At 42.0% G+C, this 20,754-nt stretch overlaps 2 protein-coding genes across 3 annotated transcripts; one reads left to right on the forward strand and one right to left on the reverse strand.

Moving 5' to 3' along the window:
• Positions 1-2,704: 2,704 nt before the first annotated feature.
• LOC121759948 lies at positions 2,705-4,627 on the forward strand. Of its 2 annotated transcripts, none has more exons than XM_042155534.1 (5): positions 2,705-3,170; positions 3,238-3,567; positions 3,648-3,894; positions 3,982-4,104; positions 4,197-4,627. In XM_042155534.1, exons 1-5 carry the CDS (start codon positions 2,898-2,900, stop codon positions 4,307-4,309), a joined length of 1,086 nt encoding a protein of 361 aa, XP_042011468.1. In that variant the 5' UTR covers positions 2,705-2,897; the 3' UTR covers positions 4,310-4,627. The 2 variants fall into 2 exon arrangements, with proteins under 2 accessions (XP_042011468.1, XP_042011476.1); XM_042155542.1 differs by having other exon boundaries at positions 2,706-3,170; positions 3,985-4,104.
• An 8,747-nt stretch (positions 4,628-13,374) lies between these two features.
• LOC121770802 (copper transporter 6-like) lies at positions 13,375-14,112 on the reverse strand. The gene has a single exon (XM_042167581.1). It carries the CDS (start codon positions 13,937-13,939, stop codon positions 13,499-13,501), a length of 441 nt encoding a protein of 146 aa, XP_042023515.1. The 5' UTR covers positions 13,940-14,112; the 3' UTR covers positions 13,375-13,498.
• Positions 14,113-20,754: the final 6,642 nt, after the last annotated feature.

The raw sequence follows: 20,754 nt of genomic DNA on the forward strand, positions 1-20,754 counted from the left end.
TGCAATTTTTAATTTTTAGTATTTTAAATTATATCTTTTTTATTTATTTTTTAATTATGTGTTTTTTTTGTTTTTTTTAGGATTTTAAATTGTAATTTTCTTTTATTTAATGAAGTGTGTTTTTATTAATTGAATTTGTTGGAAATAAAAATAAAAAATGAAATTGAATGAATAGTTAAGGGATGAGATGATTAAGAGATGGATGAATGCACGTGTTGTCTCTTAGTTAAAAGATGGGGTAAAAAATGCAGTGAGGCACATGAATAGTGAAAGAATGAGACGATATTGAGACGGTATTGAAACATGGATGTCGATGGCTGATGAAGCCGCGAATTTCTGATGTTTGTAAATGCTGGTAGAGAATAAAGATCACGACACAATGATTTTACGTGGTTCGATTTACTAAAGTAAATCTACGTCCACGGGAAGAAAAGAGGGCAGAGTTGTATTGCTTGATCTGGGATTACAGCTTACAATACACACTTGCTATATAATCTATTCTGTCTCTAGAGAACGAAAGAGTGAGAGAGTCCTCTTCTGTCAGATCTAAGTTCTATTTATATATTGAACTGAGATTGTGGCTTGCATCACCACCCTAAGTCGTGGAGGTCATGGAGGTCATGAGATCCTGCATGGCCACTAACTAGGCAGTGGCTTACATCATCAGTAATTATGTCGTGGATGTCGTGGAGGTCATGAGATCCTGCGTGGCCACTAACTAGGCAGTGGCTTACATCATCAGTAATTATGTCGTGGATGTCGTGGAGGTCATGCATGAGTCCGCTATCTCCCAGTTCGGTCGAATACTGAGACCGAACTGCTGAATTATTGCCGAGTAGCTTTTGCCGATCTGAGTGTAGAGCTTGATGCCGACCTGAGAGCAGAGTTTGATTGGTTGGCTTTTACCGAGCTGTAGGCTGGGGCCGAACTCTTTGGTTGTGCCGAACTGAACTCTTTAGTCATGCCGGACTGATACTCTTTCTTGGGCTTTAGGCTGATGGGCTTTACTGAGATTGTGGCTTGTTTAGTACGTACTCCATCAATGGCCTTATAAATAAATTATATTTTAAAATTTTTAAAACTTACAATAGCTTAGATCTATTCAATTTATATCAATGCAAAATATTCTTAGAACGCAAAATTATTTCAAAATTTTAGAAACTCATCGTTTAATATCCAATGTATTTACGCTATTTAGTTTGTATTGGTTGTTAAGTGATGGAATTATATACAATAAATGTCGAATTTTCGACAGTATATAATCAAATACTATATGAGCCGAAAGGTGATATCATAAGTTCCAAAAGTACAATTATCTATCCTATCCTATGATGAATAGGAGTAAGATTATTATGAGTTAAGAAAGTTATTTTTATTAAGATGACTTGCATAACAATTATCTTGGAATATCCTATAAAAAATGAATATGAAGTACTTATGATCGATTCAGGTTCAATTTTATTATTCCATCGTGTCTGGTGAACTCGATCGACTATCGTATACCGATATTTAATTGAAAATGAATTACTTTATTAATTCAATTTAGGGCACGAATATCCCTGAATCCATATCGACAAATCTTATAGGTCAGAATTATACAGACTCTTTACAACTCACACAATCCACAAAAAGTCCACCAAGAGATAATAAAAAACTCAACATAATTCTGTAAAAATAGTATACCCAACCCTATAAATAAAAATATGTCGACTAGTTTTCTTCGAGCACTACATCACTTCGCCAACAAAAAGGCGGACGTCGTCGCCAGCTCCTCAGAAAACATTTCCCTTAATCTCTATCATTAACTTAGTTAATTAATTAATTAATTTACCCTCCCTCAATTATAGTCATTATTAGGCAGGCCAACAACTGGTTCACATGCAAACCGCGTGAGGTGGTGTCAGAACCGACCCCACCACGCCCCTCTTCTTTCCCACTTATTTCCATCCCAATATTCAATTTCCATCAAATAATTCCGTTCTTCTTAAACTTCTATAAAAAAAACCTTCGCCAAATACTCCATCGTCACAAATACTAGCTATTTCAGTTTTGAGATTTTTCTTTTTAATACGGAGTTTAAATTTGATATGGTAAAAATTAAAATAGAGAGAATACAGATAAAGTAAAAAAGGCAAAAAGAAAATAAAGTACCATGAAATAAGTAGTACTACTAAATTTTTTTGGAAGTGACTCAACTAATTCAATTATTTTTGAAAGATTAGACTAGTAGATTAATGAACCACGAGTCCAAATTAGTAATCTAATTTGAGTCATCCTGCTAATTGTTTCCCTTTCCCTAAAAGATAGATCAAATTTGTCATTTTAAAATATTCTTTAAAAATAGATCATTTTTTTCACTCTAACCATTCTATACTAACAATATTTTAATCTATTATTTATATCTCTTTTAATTGACTAATTGTGCACTAAAATTAATGTCATCTTAAATATTGTCTAATTTTTTTTGAAACGGAGAAAGTAATGTTTAATCAAATAATTTATTCCACGATTTTATGTAAATAAACACTAAAAGAAAAAAAACCAATTTATTATTCCACCCGCTTCCAATTTCCCAGCCATCTGAAATTTCTCTCTCCTTTAAACTAGCATCACTCTCTCTCACTCTATCCGTAAAATTGTGTGTTGGGCCCACAGGGCTATTTCCCACCATTTTAGTGGTGGCTATAAATTAAACCTTCTTGAGGCAGCAAAGGAATTCATAATCTGTATCTCTCCCTCTCTCTCTTCTGTAATCCCCGCCTTTGATATTTTCCGCCCTTCGGTAATAATTCTCCTACGTGTATGTATATATATACATACACACACACTCACACACGAAGGCACAGAGAGAGAGACAGGATAGTTTGCTTGTTTCTTTATTCTCTTTCTGTGAAAAAATGGCGCGAGAATTGGACGAATTGGGATTCTGGCTTCCGTCGGAGATCCTCACCGACGACGACCTTCTCACCGACTTCAAACCCGACCGCTTGAAAACGGCGAGGCTCGACGATTTCTCCTACGGATTTGGGAACTCGCTCGGTTTCAACTCGCATCTGAGTTCACCCGCCGAGTTGGTCACGGAGACAGAGAGCGAGGACGACGACCTACTCCTCTCCGACTTGACTCGAAAGCTTTCTCAGTCTGCGCTACTCAGCGACTACGCTTCAAAAGTATTTTTTACTTGCTTTGATTTTTTTATCCTTACAGTTTTTCTGATTTTGAATCTTGAATTTTTAGGGCTGGAAGGTGTCTGGTTCGCCGCAATCGACTCTGTGCGGGTGCAAGCCCCGCCCGGCGGTCAGTCCGAACTCGGTGCACGGCTTCTGCACTCCTCCGGATGCGGAGGACTACATGCGCCAGGATTTACTCCACGCGGCTGCGGAGGAGGTGGCGAGGATGCGGATGGTTGAAGAAACGGCGGCGTTTTACTCGTCCAAGCACTTTCCTGCGCAGGTCAAACCCCGCACCGGCCCTCAGATTTTCCCCAATCCAGCCTCTGGTTTCTTTTACACAAATAAAGCTGGATCGCAACCTCATCTCTCTTCTCAGCTACTGCACGCGGCCAAGGTCTGCACGGCAACTTTCGAGCCTCTGTTTATTTCAAGAGATTCATCTTTTTTCGTGTCTAATATCGATGTTTTAAGCAGATGATGAAGAATGGAGAATACATGAACGGAATCGCCGAGTTTCAGCTTCGGAACGGAAGGGGAAATGTTGGAGATGGAAGGGCAAAAGTTACGCCCATGGCGGCTTGGCCGGGTTTGCAGCAAACCGGTTCTGGTATGCGGCCGGCTTACCACGCTGAACCCGGTCTAAAGAAGGAACGAACCGGAACCGGTGTTTTCCTGCCTCAGAGATTCGGTTCACTCCCTGATGAAAATCGCAAGAAATCAGGTGATTTGGGGATTTTAGAATTTTCACCTCCCGATTTTTTGTTCCTGTTTGAACATTTTCTGATTTTTCGGCTGTATTTCTGGATAGCAGTTCCTGCAAATGTTTTGGTACCAGAAAAAGTGTTCCACGCGTTGAACATCAACGTGGACGCCATTGATGCCCAGCTCCACCGCAACGCAAGAGATTATGGATCTTCGAATTTCGATCTTGGTAATTATTTCGTTTCCTTTTATGTATCACAATCTCTCCAGAGCTCAGTTTACGCAAGATCTAATTTCTTCATTCCGATTCGATTTTGACAGACGCCGCATTGAAGCACAGGAAAAATCTGATGATGGCTCAACAAAGAAGAAGTCTCGCGGCGCAGTCTGCCATGAATCAACAACTCAGGCTGCCTCGGGATTGGACTTACTGAATCTTCAATTATCGTGGCGGAATTTGGGGGTTAGGGTTAGCAGCAATAGTAGGTGAAATTCAGCAGTGAAGTAGATGATGATGAAAGGGAAATAAAGTCGTTGAAATAAAATGTAAAAATCTGAATTAATAGGCGAGATTTTATTAGGTTGATTTTGTGGTGGTTGCCCGCCGCCGGCGAGTTTGGCGGTGGAGTATTATCGGTGAGCTGGAGTCTGGTTTTGGTTGTTACTCCACTCTCTAGCTGTGTTTTTCTTTTACTAATTGGAAACTTCAAATATGAGAATTATGATATGAAAGATTATTATTATTGAGTCTACATTATGATTTCTAGTATTATTGGCATATTTTTTTCTTTCTAAAAAATAAATAATACAGTAACAAATTTTCTAATTATTTTTCTCATTGAAGGTATTGTTAAAGTTGACTCTTTTGTAAGTTGCGACGTTATCTCTATTTCAAAAGAGAAAAACCCTACCCCAAGCGACTTTTAAATTTGAAGGTATTTGTAAAGTCTAAATTATTATTATTGAGTCCTCCGGGCTCCGTGGCACAGAATTTAAATTTGAATTCATTTATCTATTAAAAACTTGTGTCCTTTCTAGAGATAAAAGGAAAGAGATAAAAGTTTGATTGATTATTGCTTAAAGCATTCACAATAGGAAGGACTTCTCCACGGACTAGCACTAGGATTTCCAAAAAATACCTTCTGCCACGTCACTAGAACTTCCACCCCACTGCCACATTACTATGACTTCCCACTGCACAATAGTGGACTAGCACTATGACTAACACGGATTTTAAATACGAAATTTAAATTTCGACACGAATACAAAGAAAATGCAATCATAATTTCATTAAATTAAAAACGTTAAAAAAAGTACAAGTAAACAAAAAAATATGAAAAAACAATTTCAAGAAATTACATTAATATCAACGTGCACCTCTATGCGTCCACAACTCTTCAATCATATCATGCTGGAGTCGAATATGGGCTTCTTGTTGGCGCATGTCGGCATGTGTTTGGAGTCGTCCGACGTCATTATGAGGTATCCCCATTCGTACACTGGTGGTGGCCACGCCGTGGCTTGGCCCGGCGACATCTTCATTGGTCCAATCACTTAGTTCTGGACCTTCTTGTTCGACTATCATATTGTGCATGATAATACATGCGTACATGATATCAGCAATGCAGTCGTCATACCACAAACTGGTTGGACCCTTCACCGCCACCCATCGAGCCTGGAGCACACCAAATGCCCGCTCCACATCCTTGCGCGCTGACTTCTGTCGGCTCGCAAAGTAGACCTTCTCATCGATTGGACATCTAACCGTCTTCACAAAGACGGGCCACCTAGGGTATATCTCATCAGCCAAATAGTAGCTCATATGATGCTGGTTGCCGTTGGACAAAACTGATGGTCGGATCAACGCCCTGGCACTGCTCGTTGAAAAGGGGCGACGACTGGAGGACGTTGATGTCGTTGTTCGACTCGGCTACCCCAAAATATGCATGCCAAATCCACAGCCGGTAGACAGCTACGACATCGAGGATCTTCGTGGGATTCTTGCCTTTGAAGCCTGTCGCGTAGTGCCCCTTCCAGGCAGTGGGGTAGTTCTTTCACTCCCAATGCATGCAATCTATACTGCCCAACATCCCAGGAAACCCGTGCATCGACCCGTGCATATCCATAAGTTCCTAGCAGTCTTAGGGGTAGGCTTTCGCAAGTATCTCTCCCCAAATATTTGAATGACTCTCTGACAAAAATACTTGAGACAGTCGCGGGCAGTCGTCTCGCCGATGTGGAGGTACTCGTCGAACATGTCGGCCGCGCCTATGTAAGCCAACTGCCTAATTGCAGGAATGCACTTCTGTATAGGTGAGTGACCGGGTCTGCCACTCGCATCCTCCCTGAATCGGAAGTACTTATACCGACGCTCTTAAGCATTCACGATACGCATGTAAATAGATCCCGGTGCATCCTAAAATGCCGCCGGAAGAAGTTGTCCCCAAACCGCGGCTGCTCAGCGACGTGGTCGCGATGTACTACAACTCGATGCTGGATGGGGCGATGTACCACCGGTTGCTGCTGCTGCAAGGCCTCCCTCATCAGACGATTAATCTCAGCGGACGTATAGGCCCGTATCTGTTCGCGGATTTGCCGCGATGCTCCACTATCCCAGCCACTGCCACACGCACCACTACCACTACCACTACCACTACCATCCGCACCACTACCACTAGTCATTTCATGATGTCGAGAAATGTAGAGTGAAAGAAGAGAAACTCGTTAATACAAGTGGTGCGAATGAAAATGAACCTAAACAAGTTGTATATATAGAGTTTTTTTAATGAAAAATGCTCTCATCCGTGCGCTCGTTCGTCGGGTGCCCACAATAGCGGACGAGCCGACGGACGAGCGCCTTACCGACGGATGAGGGGTCGTCCGTCTGGCTCGTCCGTCGACCGCTCACAGGTCGCAATAGTGGACAAGCGCGACGGACGAGTGGCTCGCCCGTCACTCGTCCACTATTGTGGATGCTCTTAGATAACTACTCCCTTCTTTTTTTCTTTTCCACTATAAAAGTCCTATTTGATTTAGGCGTGAATTTTTAAAAATATATATAAAAAAAGTTAAATTAGTGCAATCTAAATTCTTATTGTAGCACAGAAGGAATATTATTATTAATAGGTTTAACAGTTTCGATTTCGACAAGAGTTAAAAATTGGCTTTTGAGGTCAAGTTCAAATTTGGTATGTAATGAAGTACAAAGGAAACAAACTAAGGTTAAATACAATTTTAATTACATTGCAAACAAAAAATGAATAATAGAAAGCAAGTTGCATAACTTACAATTTAACTCGGAAAGCCTAATATTTGAAGTTTTTAAGGGACAATAGTAATTCCAAAATATTTGAAAGCAACATGAAGACTTAGGTTATACTTCCAAATGTTGGAAATTCCATCATTTTTTAATATTGGAACTGGAAGTGTTCTATATTTTCCATTCAGTTACTTCTAGCCGTCTAGGTCTTTGGGTTTCGATTGTCATAATCGTTGTCCACAAATAAAAACCGTCGTTTCAGAAGGGAAATTAATAAATACTACTATACAAAAATGGATTGAAATAAAAACGTAAATATAATGACAAGCCATAGATATGATAAGTTATACGGAGTATTTTGTTAGAATTAAGTTCATACTATAGTAAGTTCAGTTGAGCAAGTTTATATGCATTTATGCAAAAACAAAAATTCTACCAAAATCCTCATTACACGTCACAACAATTGTATGTAGTGTTGGAACTAATTATTCTTTAAAAGCATCTCCAATGCCGGAGTCAAAATCGCGACGCCGATTTTTCGCAAACGCCGGTTCCGACGCCGAACCATTGGAACCGGCGTCGGCGAAATCGGCGTCAAAATCGGCGTGGCCATGCCGATTCGCACGATGACGCCGGTTCCGACGCCGATCCTCACGGCGCCATTGTGGGTCCCGGATCAGCGTCAAACCGGCGTCAGATTTTATTTTTAATTTTTTTTCTTTTGAAAACACTATATATACGCGCTTTGAACGTCATTTTCATTCGCACCACTTGTTTTAACGAGTACTCTCTCTACCTTACTTTCTGTTCAAGATCAATAACGAGCAATGGAGAACAACTACGAAGGTACTCCAGTGACTCCCGGGGGATGGTCTCAGACTCCCCCGCCTCCCGGTGTAGGGTCTCAGACGCCCCCGACTCCCGGGGTAGGGTCCCATACTTCCCCGGCTCCTGGGGGAGATGGTTGGCCTCCAATGACCGGGTACTACAACATGTACCCGTGACAGCAGATGATGCCAGGGTGGGCACCCGGCATGCAGCCCCCTATGCAGATGATGCCGGGGTGGGCACCCGGGATGCAGCCACCAGCGCAGCAGATGATTCCACCGGCGCAGCAGATGATTCCCCCGGCGCAGGGGACGCACGGGGGGGACAACGCCTATCGGCCGACTTTTGATTTTTCCACCGGTTCTTCACACACATCGACCCCAACGGATGCACAGTATACGGAGACCTTCTCCTTAGCGGACTTGGGTTTTGATATGAACGAGGTTCCGGAAACTCTCATTCAAAGCCAGGAAGTAGGGCGGGGTAAGAAGAAGGGCAAGGCCAAGAAGGTCGGCGAGTCGTCGCAGCCGGAGGCCGAAATCCGAGGCCAGAGGAAGTGGACGGACGCGGAGAACGTTGCGGTTGCCAAGGCGTGGGTGAGTGTCTGCGACGATCCTCTCGTTTCGAACAACCAGCGGATCGTCAACTTGTGGGCCAAGATAGCCGCAGCCTACAGGGCATTTTGCCCTGAAGGGAGACCGTGCACCGGGGAGGAGGTCCGGAAGTGCTAGGACCGAATCACGTCTGGCGTCTCTCGATTTTCGGGTTTGTACGCCAACGCCCTCCGCATGCAGACCAGTGGCCAAACAGAGGAAGACTGCAGGAGGATTGCGGAGAGAGCCTACCCCGATCCGCAGAAGAAGTACTATGAGTTCACCTACTGGAACTGCTACGTTGTGCTCAACGAGTCGGAGAAATTCCGGGCAGGCGTCGACGCTGGCTGGCCGAAGAGACAGAAACTGAACTATACCGGAGATTATAGCGGCAGCAGCGGTGGTTCGTCAGACCTCCCTGAGACGGCCCAGGAGGTCCGACTCCTCGGTCGTTCGGTCGCCGACCTCGCCCGGTTGGGCAAAGGCGGGCGCAGCAGGTTGCGAGGGGGGGCACCCCGAGTTCCCAGGACGTCCATTCAGCATCCCCCCTCGGCAGGTCTACCGAGGAGCTCAAATTCTTCGCGCGCCAACAAACGCGCGCTCAAATGGTGAAGACCTTAGCCGACTTCCAAGCGGCGGTGGACCCCGAGGTGAAGGATTTTCTTCGTGTATTGCTCCAGAGCCAGCGTGAAGAATTGGAGGCTATGAGGAGGGACACCGTCGGGAATAGCCGCGGCGTAGGTGGCGACGGAGGCGGCGGCGACGACGGTGAAGAAGCGCTGGGCGACGACGGAGACGAGGACGGCGGCGAGGAGTGATTTTGTTTTACTTTTTTAAATAAATGTACTTTTTAATTTTTGTACTTTTTTTAAAATTATTGTACTTTTTTTATAAAATTAATGTACTTTTTAAGTTTTAATATTATTATTCGAATTTTCCGTATTTGTCTCGTAAATTAAATTCCGTATGTTGATACGAGTGTAAATTAAATTATATAATTGTTATTAGTGATGTGGATAGGTGGTGTGAAGGCTATGTGAGGGCTATTTGATGTCCAGTTGATGTGGCAAGCTGATGTGGCAGGAGAATTGTAGTGCTGATGATGTGGCAGTGTGAAGTCTATGTGAGGGCTATTTGACGTCTAGTCTTACTGGATATGCTCTAAAGGCATATATGATAATATGATATAAAGAGAAATGATATGCTACATACCATGTGTGAGCTCCTGATGTAAGCACAACTCTCATTTAGAGCACGTTTAACGTTGTTCGTTTTGATTTATATATTTAATTTGATTCAAATATATTAAAAAATATTATTGCAATTTTTAATTTTATAAAATTCATAAAAATCAAAACTCGATTTGCTTGTTTTCTCTATAATTTCAAATAAATTCATAAAAAGTATGCTTCATCAAATAAGAATATATTCTGATTTACATTCCTCAATATTGCATCTGAAATTCATTTTAAGTTAAGATTTCATGTGCTTTTTTATTCTCTGGTTGTGTTAGCATTTCTCGGTATCTTCAGGATCATAAGCTGATAGCCAAGACAAATATACTTGGATGTTTCACATAGTATAGTACTAATTGACTGTGTGGCATATTTGCAGTAGGAAGAAGTAGGTGTAAAAGTTAAGTAGCAATATTGTAGTAATATCCTAGCTTGATTTTGATTGTTGACTCTACAACACATAAAATGTTTTGATTATTGAATTAAGATATTAAATTTCATCTCAGGACACAAGTAAATTATATGCTCACTCAATTTTTGTTAACGAGAAAACGAAATCAAAATCACTCATCAACTATTAGAGCAAATATAGTATCTTTTTTAATAAATATATTTAAATAATAGTAGTATGAAACTATTTTCTTGCATCTATAGTTCATCTAATTAGAGCATCAGCAATGGAGGCGTCAAAACCGCGACGCCGATTTTTTGCCGATGCCGGTTCTAACCCCGAACCATTGCGACCGGCGTCGGCGAAATCGGCGTCAACTTCGGCGTGGCCATGCCGATTCGTGTGATGACGCCGGTTCTAACGCCGATCCTCACGGCGCCATTGTAGGCCCCGGATCGGCGTCAGACCGGCGTCAGATTTTAATTTATAATTTTTTTTCGAAAACACTATATATACGCGCTTTGAACGTCATTTTCATTCGCACCACTTGTTTTAACGAGTACTCTCTCTATCTTTCTTTCTGTACATGATCAATAACGAGCAATGGAGAACAACTATGAAGGTACTCCAGTGACTCCCGGGGGATGGTCTCAGACTCCCCCGACTCCCGGGATAGGGTCTCAGACTCCCCCGACTCCCGGGGTAGGGTCCTAGACTTCCCCGGATCCTGTGGGAGGTGGTTGGCCTCCGATGACCGGGTACTACAACATGTACCCGTGGCAGCAGATGATGCCGGGGTGGGCACCCGGGATGCAGCCACCGCCGCAGCAGATGATTCCACCGCCGCAGGGGACGCTCGGGGGGGGACAACGCCTATCGGCCGACTTTTGATTTTTCCACCGGTTCTTCGCACACATCGACCCCAACGGATGCACAGTATACGGAGACCTTCTCCTTAGCAGACTTATGTTTTGATATTAACGAGGTTCCGGAAACTCTTATTCAAAGCCAGGGAGTAGGGCGGGGTAAGAAGAAGGGCAAGGCCAAGAAGTTCGACGAGTCGTCGCAGCCGGAGGAGATTAGCCGGGTCCGGAGGAAGTGGACGGACGCGGAGAACGTTGCGGTTGTCAAGGCGTGGGTGAGTGTCTGCAACGATCCTCTCGTTTCGAACAACCAGAGGATCGTCAACTTGTGGGCCAAGATAGCCGCAGCCTACATGGCATTTTGCCCTGAATGGAGATTTCGCACTGGGGAGGAGTGCCGGAAGTGCTGTGACCGAATCAGGTCTGGCGTCTCTCGATTTTCGGGTTTGTACGCCAACGCCCTCCGCATGCAGACCAGTGGCCAAACAGAGGAAGACTGCAGGAGGATTGCGGAGAGAGCCTACCCCGATCCGCAGAAGAAGTACTATGAGTTCACCTACTGGAACTGCTACGTTGTGCTCAACGAGTTGGAGAAATTCCGGGCAGGTGTCGACGCTGGCTGGTCGAAGAAGCAGAAACTGAACTATACCGGAGATTATAGCTGCAGCAGCGGTGGTTCGACACCTCCCCGAGACGGCCCAGGAGGTCCCGACCCCTCGTTCGTTCGGTCGCCAACCTCACCCGGTTGGCCAAAGGCCGGCGCAACAGGTTGGGAGGGCGGGTACCCCGAGTTCCCAGGGGGTCCATTCGGCATCCCTCCTCGGCAGGTCTACCGAGGAGCTCAAATTCTTCGCGCGCCAACAAACGCGCGCTCAAATGGTGAAGACCTTAGCCGACTTCCAATCGGTGGTGGACCCCGAGGTGAAGGATTATCTTCGTGTATTGCTCCAGAGCCAGCGTGAAGAATTGGAGGCGATGAGGAGGGAGACCGGCGGGAATAGCCGCGGCGTAGGTGGCGACAGAGGCGGCGGCGGCGGCGGTGAAGAAGGGCTGGGCGACGACGGAGACGAGGACGACGTCGAGGAGTATTTTTTTTACTTTTTTAATTGTACTTTTTAATTTTTGTACTTTTTTTTAAATTATTGTACTTTTTTTAAAAATTAATATACTTTTTAAATTTTAATAATATTATTTGAATTTTGTCGTATTTGTCTCGTAAATTAAATTACGTATGTTGATATGATTGTAAATTAAATTATATAATTGTTATTAGTGATGTGGATAGGTAGTGGGAAGACTATGTGAGGGCTATTTGATGTCCAGTTGATGTGGCAAGTTGATGTGGCAGGAGAATTTTAGTGCTGATGATGTTGCAGTGTGAAGGCTATGTGAGAGCTATGTGAAGTACAGTCTCATCGTGGATGCTCTTATCTGTTTTTTAACCCAATATCTGTTTTTTTATTTCTATAAAGAGAGTGAGAGGCTTTTAAGCCCATATCTGTTTTTTTATTTCTATTTTGAAATTATTGGTAATTATCAGAAAATGTCTTTAGGACTTATCAATTTAATCAATCGAAGACTAAAATGTTTGAAGTTGGATAATAGTGAGAAAGGGAAAGAGAACAAATGCCAAAAAAGAAGAATGAAGAAAAAAGTTTAGGAAGCAGAAGAGAGATTTTGAATAAGAAGAAGATAGCAATTTTTATAGTACATCGTTCAGTATATATATTTGCATGTGATATAAATACTTTGCAAAGTCTCTATTAATATAGTACTCCTGTTTTTTATAAATTAAGTCATTTTTCTATTTTAGAAAGTTATATAATAATTGAGTCACTTTAATTTTTAGAAAAAAAAATAACACTTTCTCTCTTATTTTATTTACTATCCATTTAATATATTAATAATTTTTGAGTAAAAAAAGAATTAACTCAATGGAAAAGAAGAAAATACTACTATTTTTCCTTCAAGCCACACTGCCACGCAATACATGTGAGTGTGGCGTATGTGAGTCGTTACTCAAAAAAATAAATAAAATAAGTTATAATTTTTCCAATGCACAAATATTCGTTATGGTTAAAGTTTTTAAAACAAGGAAACCGAAATGGCATAATAAAAACACTGGCAAATAGCAACACTAGAAAATCCAACTTTCAATCGCCACTCCCAATCTCATCCGATAAATTTTATTCTAACAAGATAAAAGTTATTTCTTCATGAAAACGACACAAATATTCTCCTCAAAATATTATAGGTTAAACTCCCCAATATATTACGATCGTCAATAATCTATCTTGAAATAATGTTTCTATTTCACTTTTCGCACTATATTCACACGCAGATCAAACGAACCATATGATTAATTAATACTATCCCCTCTCATTTTTCTTTAAAATAAATCAAACGTAAATGAAGATGATACAAACCGAAACCTGGCCATTTTCCACAAATAAATCAGGGGCCGTCCACCGCACGCGCAACCGCTGCTAGCGCCCGGTATTTAACAGCAAAGCTTCCGGCAACGTGGCCGGCCACCGCCACCAGTAACACTCCGACGTTGAATGACATGACAGCGAGCATAACAAAGTAAGCTAGAGTCATCCGAACGCCGTACAAGGCGGCGTATACGGCCGCAGCGGCGGCCGGGCGGACACCCCGTGGCTTAAAATTGGGGGGCACGGAGAAAACCTCGGCGGCGACTGCGAACAGGAACACCACGGCCAGCGCTAGTATGTACATTCCGAGGCGGCCGGAGCCCGGCCAGCCGGAGAAAAGGACCACCACGTCTTTGCCCCAGAAGAAGCTCATCTGCATCATGGGCATGTACAGAATGCTTTGGTTGTTGTACGCTGACGGCGGCATCGGCATGGACATGTTTCCACTATCATTTGCCATTTCGTTTTGATACTTTGGAAAATATGGCGTTTAGAATAATAGTATATGTAGGAAAATGAAGATGATAGTACTAATATTTTTGGAATTTTTAAAGATTCTATTTAAAGAGATTTTTTTGAGGAGTTAAAATCAAGGACCCTTCGGATTGGCCAAGGCCAAAGCGTGTATGTGTTACAAATTTTCTGGCTTCTTTCTTCCTTTTCTTTTAACTGTAAGAATTGTTTTCTTTGTCACATGCACTTTGGTTATGTCGCAATGGAAACGTAGTCACGGGGTGAGAAAAAAGAGTACTATAAAAATTAAAAATTGACGAGGCGAAAAAATTGACGGCATAAACTGTCGATAAAATTATTTAGCGACAACTTAATTGCCAACGTCTGTAATCTGTTGGTAATCTTGTTTACCGACAGTTTTTTTTTATAATTCTTGATGGATTTGTCTATCTAAATGATGGAGTACGTACTAAACAAGCCCATCAGCCTAAAGCCCAAGAAAGAGTATCAGTTCGGCATGACTAAAGAGTATCAGTCCGGCACGACCAAAGAGTTCGGCCCCAGCCTACAGCTTGGTAAAAGCCAACCAATCAAACTCTGCTCTCAGGTCGGCATCAAGCTCTACTCTCAGATCGGCAAAAGCTGCTCGGCAATAATTCAGCAGTTCGGTCTCAGTATTCGACCGAACTAGGAGATAGTGGACTCATGCAGGATTTCCACCTCCACTACACCCACGATCTATTTAGTGGTGTCAAGCAGTCATTAACTCATGCAGGATTGACAAACTCATAATTTAGGATGGTGTTGTGGGTAATGAGATGGTGATTTTGATGATTTAAGGTGTTTAATTTAGGTTTTTATCCACACATACACTAATTAGTGTTTTGACGAGTTTGTCGAGTGTTTGGAGCTAAAACAGGTGAAAATGACTTGAAAACGAGCTTGAAGGAAGAATCGCCCACTATAGTATTCAAGTCATCCGCGCTTCAATGCGCGACTTTCGTATAATAGCCATAACTCTCTCATCCGGACTCCGATGGGGGCGTGCAAGATACTCACGCGAAGCCCTTTCGAAGACGAAGACAATGCTTTTGGAGGATTCCAGAGAAAACGCCCGACCGGGCGATTGTTATGGGGAAAACGCCCGACCGGGCGTTTTAGTCGCGAACTCCAGAAAGTTCGCCCGACCGGGCGTTTTGGCGACTTAAAATCGCCCGACCGGGCGATGTGTTCTGCGAGGCTTTACGTCTGTATTTCCGCCCCGGGTATAAAAGAGACCGAGGGTTTTCGTCTCCCACATCTCAGAGCCCCAATCCTCCCCCCTCTACACATTCTTCCACTCCATCTCTCACACATAACTCATCCATCTTCCATTGGAGCGGAGCTCTGCAGATCCAGGCAAGAAACGATTGAAGATCGAAGATTCAACCTTGGGTTCTATCGATTTCTTTCATATCTAGTGCTTTTATTCTTGTTTTTACTACTTGTCTATGAGTAGTTAAACATCATTTGTAGATTTGTTTGGTGAAAATTATTATGAACATGTTTTGATTTATTGAATTGAACCTTTTCCTAGCTCTTGTGATTGTTTTGCTTATTCCTATGCTTTTATGGTTCTTTTGTTTGGCCAACTTTAGAACTATGTTCGTTAACTAGATTAATCGAGAGATAGCTAGTTTTACGTGGTAAAAGGAACGAGTACAACACATAGGTTTATCTGCACTCGAGAGAGGGGACCCTTTGTGAGGGCTTGAGTCTTAGGAACCATAAGGAGTTAGAATCTAATCTATTGGAAGGAGACTTTGATAGTTAGAGTTTAATCTACTGGATAAGTGCACTCGAGAGAGGGCTTATCTTAGAATCGCGACTTTCCTAATAATCCTGGAGACACATATAGGTAAAGGTTTTGTGAGATCAATCATCATTAGGTCATAGTAGTCGTATCCTAAAACTCTACATTCTTTAGCCTGCTTTGTCTATTTTATTTTATTTTTATCTTTGTTTATATTTATGTCTAGTTTATAAAATCAAAGACAAAATACTCTGTGTTTCTAAATAGTATATGACACTTAGTATATGATAGCCAGTTGCAATCTTATTCCCTGTGTTCGATATCCCGGTACTAACCTTTAGCTATACTAGATCTACCCTGTAAACTTGCAGGTATTTTTAGTGCTAATAAATAGTGCATCAAGTTTTTGGCGCCGTTGCCGGGGAATATTATTGCATTAAGCTGATATTGTAGAACGGTTGATAATACTAATTTAGAGTTTAATATCTTGCATAGTTTTATTGTGATTTTTTCTCTTTATCTGTTTTTACAAGGGTTGCTATTTGAGGAGAGCACGGAGCACAATAATGGATTACCCTCCGCTCCTGCACAAAAGGCATCCCAAAGGAAATCCCGAGAATGGGGGTTAACTTTTGAGCTTCAAAGAACGTCAAGCTAAAGACGTTAACCAAGCGCTTGTTGGGAGGCAACCCAACATCGGTATCATTTTTCTCTTTTTTTGTTTTAGTTTAATGTGTTTTCTTAGTTTACTCATGTCCATACCCACTTTACAAACTTATTCTTAATTTAATTTTGAATAAGTTTGGGGGGATGAAGTGGTGGACCTTGAGTTTAGTTGTTTTTGCTTGTTTTTGTTAATTTTTTTTAATAATCCCGAGGTGAATCTTGTCATGAGCATAACAAAGAAAATTTAGAAATACTCACGTTTAGGAACATCAGACCGAGTTGCCTACGATTAAATGTTTGTGTTGATTGAGTTGACTTGATGCATTGATTTGAAGGTTTAGTGAAAATGTGCATAAATAATGAATTGCTTGTTTGTCTTGAATCTTGCATACACCTTGTGAGACTTGAGCCATAGATTTCTTTCTTGTGTGATTTATCTGTATTCATGTATTTGTTTCTAGAATTTGCTCATAGTCTGCTTAAGTCTGCAAAGTGTTTAAATGATAAAAGAGGACGTTAGGCCATCCTTCTTAGCTACTTTATATATCCAAATTATTGACCTTACTCAAAATATTTTTCCTAGCTAACCATTTTGAGCCTTTAAAGCCTTTTTCTTTGAAAGCTAAATAAAGGGGAATATTCATACACTCTTGAAGAAAGTTAGTTCATATCTAGTGAAAAGAGTCGGAGAGATAAGGTAGAAAGAAAAGTAGTGTGCTTACTTGTGAAAAGTGCATAGACATCTGTGGTTTGAATAAGATAATTGGCCGTGCACAAGAAAAAAAAAGAGAGGATGTGCAAAAGAAAAAAAAAGGGAAAATAAAAAAAAATCAAAGGAATTTGGGAAGTGAGAAGAAATTTAGACTAAGTCTAGAATTTACTGAGATATGAATTGTTGGTGGGGTGCTAAGTTTGATGTAGTAGAAATTGATCACTTTTGCTATGTTTGGGTTTAGTCACTTTTTAGCCATATTTCCTCACCTTACCAAAAAGCCTACATTATAACCTTAAATAAAGACCTTTCGGATTTTTGATTTTAATCACATAAAGTAGAGGAGAGATTAGACTTCGAGCAAACCTATGGTAAACTTTGCATGTTGCATGATCTGAGAGCATATACTTTTTCCAATATACACTTTGTGAGTGAGTGATAAACACACTTCTAAACACTTGTGAGCGCATGTACTTCAAGGTGATCAACGAGCTAGTAATGAAAATGCACTAATAAGCTTTGCTTGATTTGATTTGTATTCTTGTCAAACTCTTTATTTCTTGTTACAATTTTTTGAGGCAACTATGAAGTCTAGTTCTTAGCATCCGTGTTTCTTTATTAGTTTTTCTCTTGTTTTGTTTGAGGACAAACAAATATGCAAGTTTGGGGGAGTTGACAAACTCATAATTTAGGATGGTGTTGTGGGTAATGAGATGGTGATTTTGATGATTTAAGGTGTTTAATTTAGGTTTTTATCCACACATACACTAATTAGTGTTTTGACGAGTTTGTCGAGTGTTTGGAGCTAAAACAGGTGAAAATGACTTGAAAACGAGCTTGAAGGAAGAATCGCCCACTATATTATTCAAGTCATCCGCGCTTCAATGCGCGACTTTCGTATAATAGCCATAACTCTCTCATTCGGACTCCGATGGGGGCGTGCAAGATACTCACGCGAAGCCCTTTCGAAGACGAAGACAATGCTTTTGGAGGATTCCAGAGAAAACGCCCGACCGGGCGATTGTTATGGGGAAAACGCCCGACCGGGCGTTTTAGTCGCGAACTCCAGAAAGTTCGCCCGACCGGGCGTTTTGGCGACTTAAAATCGCCCGACCGGGCGATGTGTTCTGCGAGGCTTTACGTCTGTATTTCCGCCCCGGGTATAAAAGAGACCGAGGGTTTTCGTCTCCCACATCTCAGAGCCCCAATCCTCCCCCCTCTACACATTCTTCCACTCCATCTCTCACACATAACTCATCCATCTTCCATTGGAGCGGAGCTCTGCAGATCCAGGCAAGAAACGATTGAAGATCGAAGATTCAACCTTGGGTTCTATCGATTTCTTTCATATCTAGTGCTTTTATTCTTGTTTTTACTACTTGTCTATGAGTAGTTAAACATCATTTGTAGATTTGTTTGGTGAAAATTATTATGAACATGTTTTGATTTATTGAATTGAACCTTTTCCTAGCTCTTGTGATTGTTTTGCTTATTCCTATGCTTTTATGGTTCTTTTGTCTGGCCAACTTTAGAACTATGTTCGTTAACTAGATTAATCGAGAGATAGCTAGTTTTACGTGGTAAAAGGAACGAGTACAACACATAGGTTTATCTGCACTCGAGAGAGGGGACCCTTTGTGAGGGCTTGAGTCTTAGGAACCATAAGGAGTTAGAATCTAATCTATTGGAAGGAGACTTTGATAGTTAGAGTTTAATCTACTGGATAAGTGCACTCGAGAGAGGGCTTATCTTAGAATCGCGACTTTCCTAATAATCCTGGAGACACATATAGGTAAAGGTTTTGTGAGATCAATCATCATTAGGTCATAGTAGTCGTATCCTAAAACTCTACATTCTTTAGCCTGCTTTGTCTATTTTATTTTATTTTTATCTTTGTTTATATTTATGTCTAGTTTATAAAATCAAAGACAAAATACTCTGTGTTTCTAAATAGTATATGACACTTAGTATATGATAGCCAGTTGCAATCTTATTCCCTGTGTTCGATATCCCGGTACTAACCTTTAGCTATACTAGATCTACCCTGTAAACTTGCAGGTATTTTTAGTGCTAATAAATAGTGCATCAAGGATAGTGAACCCATGCAAGATCGCCACGATCTCCACGACATCCACTACCTAGTAAATGGTGCTGCATGCCACGATCTTGGTTCAATGTATAAATAGAACCTAGATCAGATAGATAAAGTAAGGTTCTGTTAAGCTCTCTAGAGATAAAAAGATCAAATAGCAAGTCTGTATTGTAAGCTGTAGAAAACAGATCAAGCAATACAACTCTGCCCTCTTTTCTTCCCGTGGACGTAGATTTACCTCAGTAAATCGAACCACGTAAATCTCTGTGTCGTAGTCTTTATTCTCTACCAGCATTTACTACCATCAGAAATTCGCGGATTCATCACTGGCGCCGTCTGTGGGAAACAGAGAACCAAATTTGTGATAAAGCGAATTTTTGACCCTTTTTCCACCCCAAAAAAAAAATGCATACCAGATCACATAACACCCATAATACCGTTCGTGATAACCGTGAGGAAGCTAGTACAGCTCGCAGGTCTGAAAAACGGCCTCGGGAGACATCTACCTCCGGTTCTCACGAAGAAGGAACAAGCCACTCCAGGAGAGATCGCACCGAGTCTTCCCAGCAGCCCGATTTAAATGAAGCTGTCAAGCTGTTCTTGGCCGAGAAGCAGGAGGAGTTCTTAACCTTCCTGCAGAAGAGCCAACAGCCGGAGAAGACAACGGCGGATTCTCCCTCCTCATCCAGACATGAAAGTCACTACCGCAGTAGTGACGTGTCTTCCAGGAGAAAGAATCCTCAACCCCGACATGTTCCTGTTCCTCCTCGGTACCGGAACCACAGGAGAACTCCATCTCCTCCGTACCGAAGAGATGTCGGGTTCGCCATGTACGGAGCATTAAAGACTCCGTTCTCGGACGATATCACCCGAACTCCTTTGCCGCGGAACTACCGGACACCGTCAATGACTTATGACGGGCTAGTGGATCCTCATGACTTCTTGGGATGCTATCAATATAATATGGCAAACCAGGGTCTCAATGAGGTCCATATGTGCAAGCTGTTCCCCGAGCTGCTCATCGGGAACGCCAGAAGGTGGTTCGACAGCCTTCCTCAAGGCAGCATTAGATCCTACCGAGATCTAATGGATGCTTTCCACAGGAGGTTCTTTCAGAAAGCGGAAGCCCGAATTACTTCGGCTCAGCTGCTTTCTATACGTCAAGGTCGCGACGAAAAGATCAGCGACTTCCTGACGAGATTCCATAAGGAATGCCTACAAGTAGATAATCTCAATGATCTACTTGTCATTTCGGCATTCCAAAATGGAATCCTGCCCGGAGCTCTCTACAGAAAGCTCGTGGAGTGCGGTCCGCAAACAGCTCAAGAAATGTGGGACATTGCGGACCAGTTTTCCCGTGCGGATGAGGCAGACCGTCGAAAACGGTCTTTAGACAGCTCATCCCGAGAAGAGAAAAAGAAGCCCGATCAAAGCGGCCAGGTGCTTCCTCGCCGAACTCCTTTTGAAAGAATTCAAAGGGCACCGGTACAAGGCAGATTGGGGCCACGTCTCAATCCTGAGAAGCCGCCCGCTCAGTTCGTACCATTAAACAAGTCAAGA

The sequence above is a fragment of the Salvia splendens genome, chromosome 2 (assembly GCF_004379255.2).
Source record: "Salvia splendens isolate huo1 chromosome 2, SspV2, whole genome shotgun sequence".
Classification (NCBI taxonomy): Eukaryota; Viridiplantae; Streptophyta; class Magnoliopsida; order Lamiales; family Lamiaceae; genus Salvia; species Salvia splendens.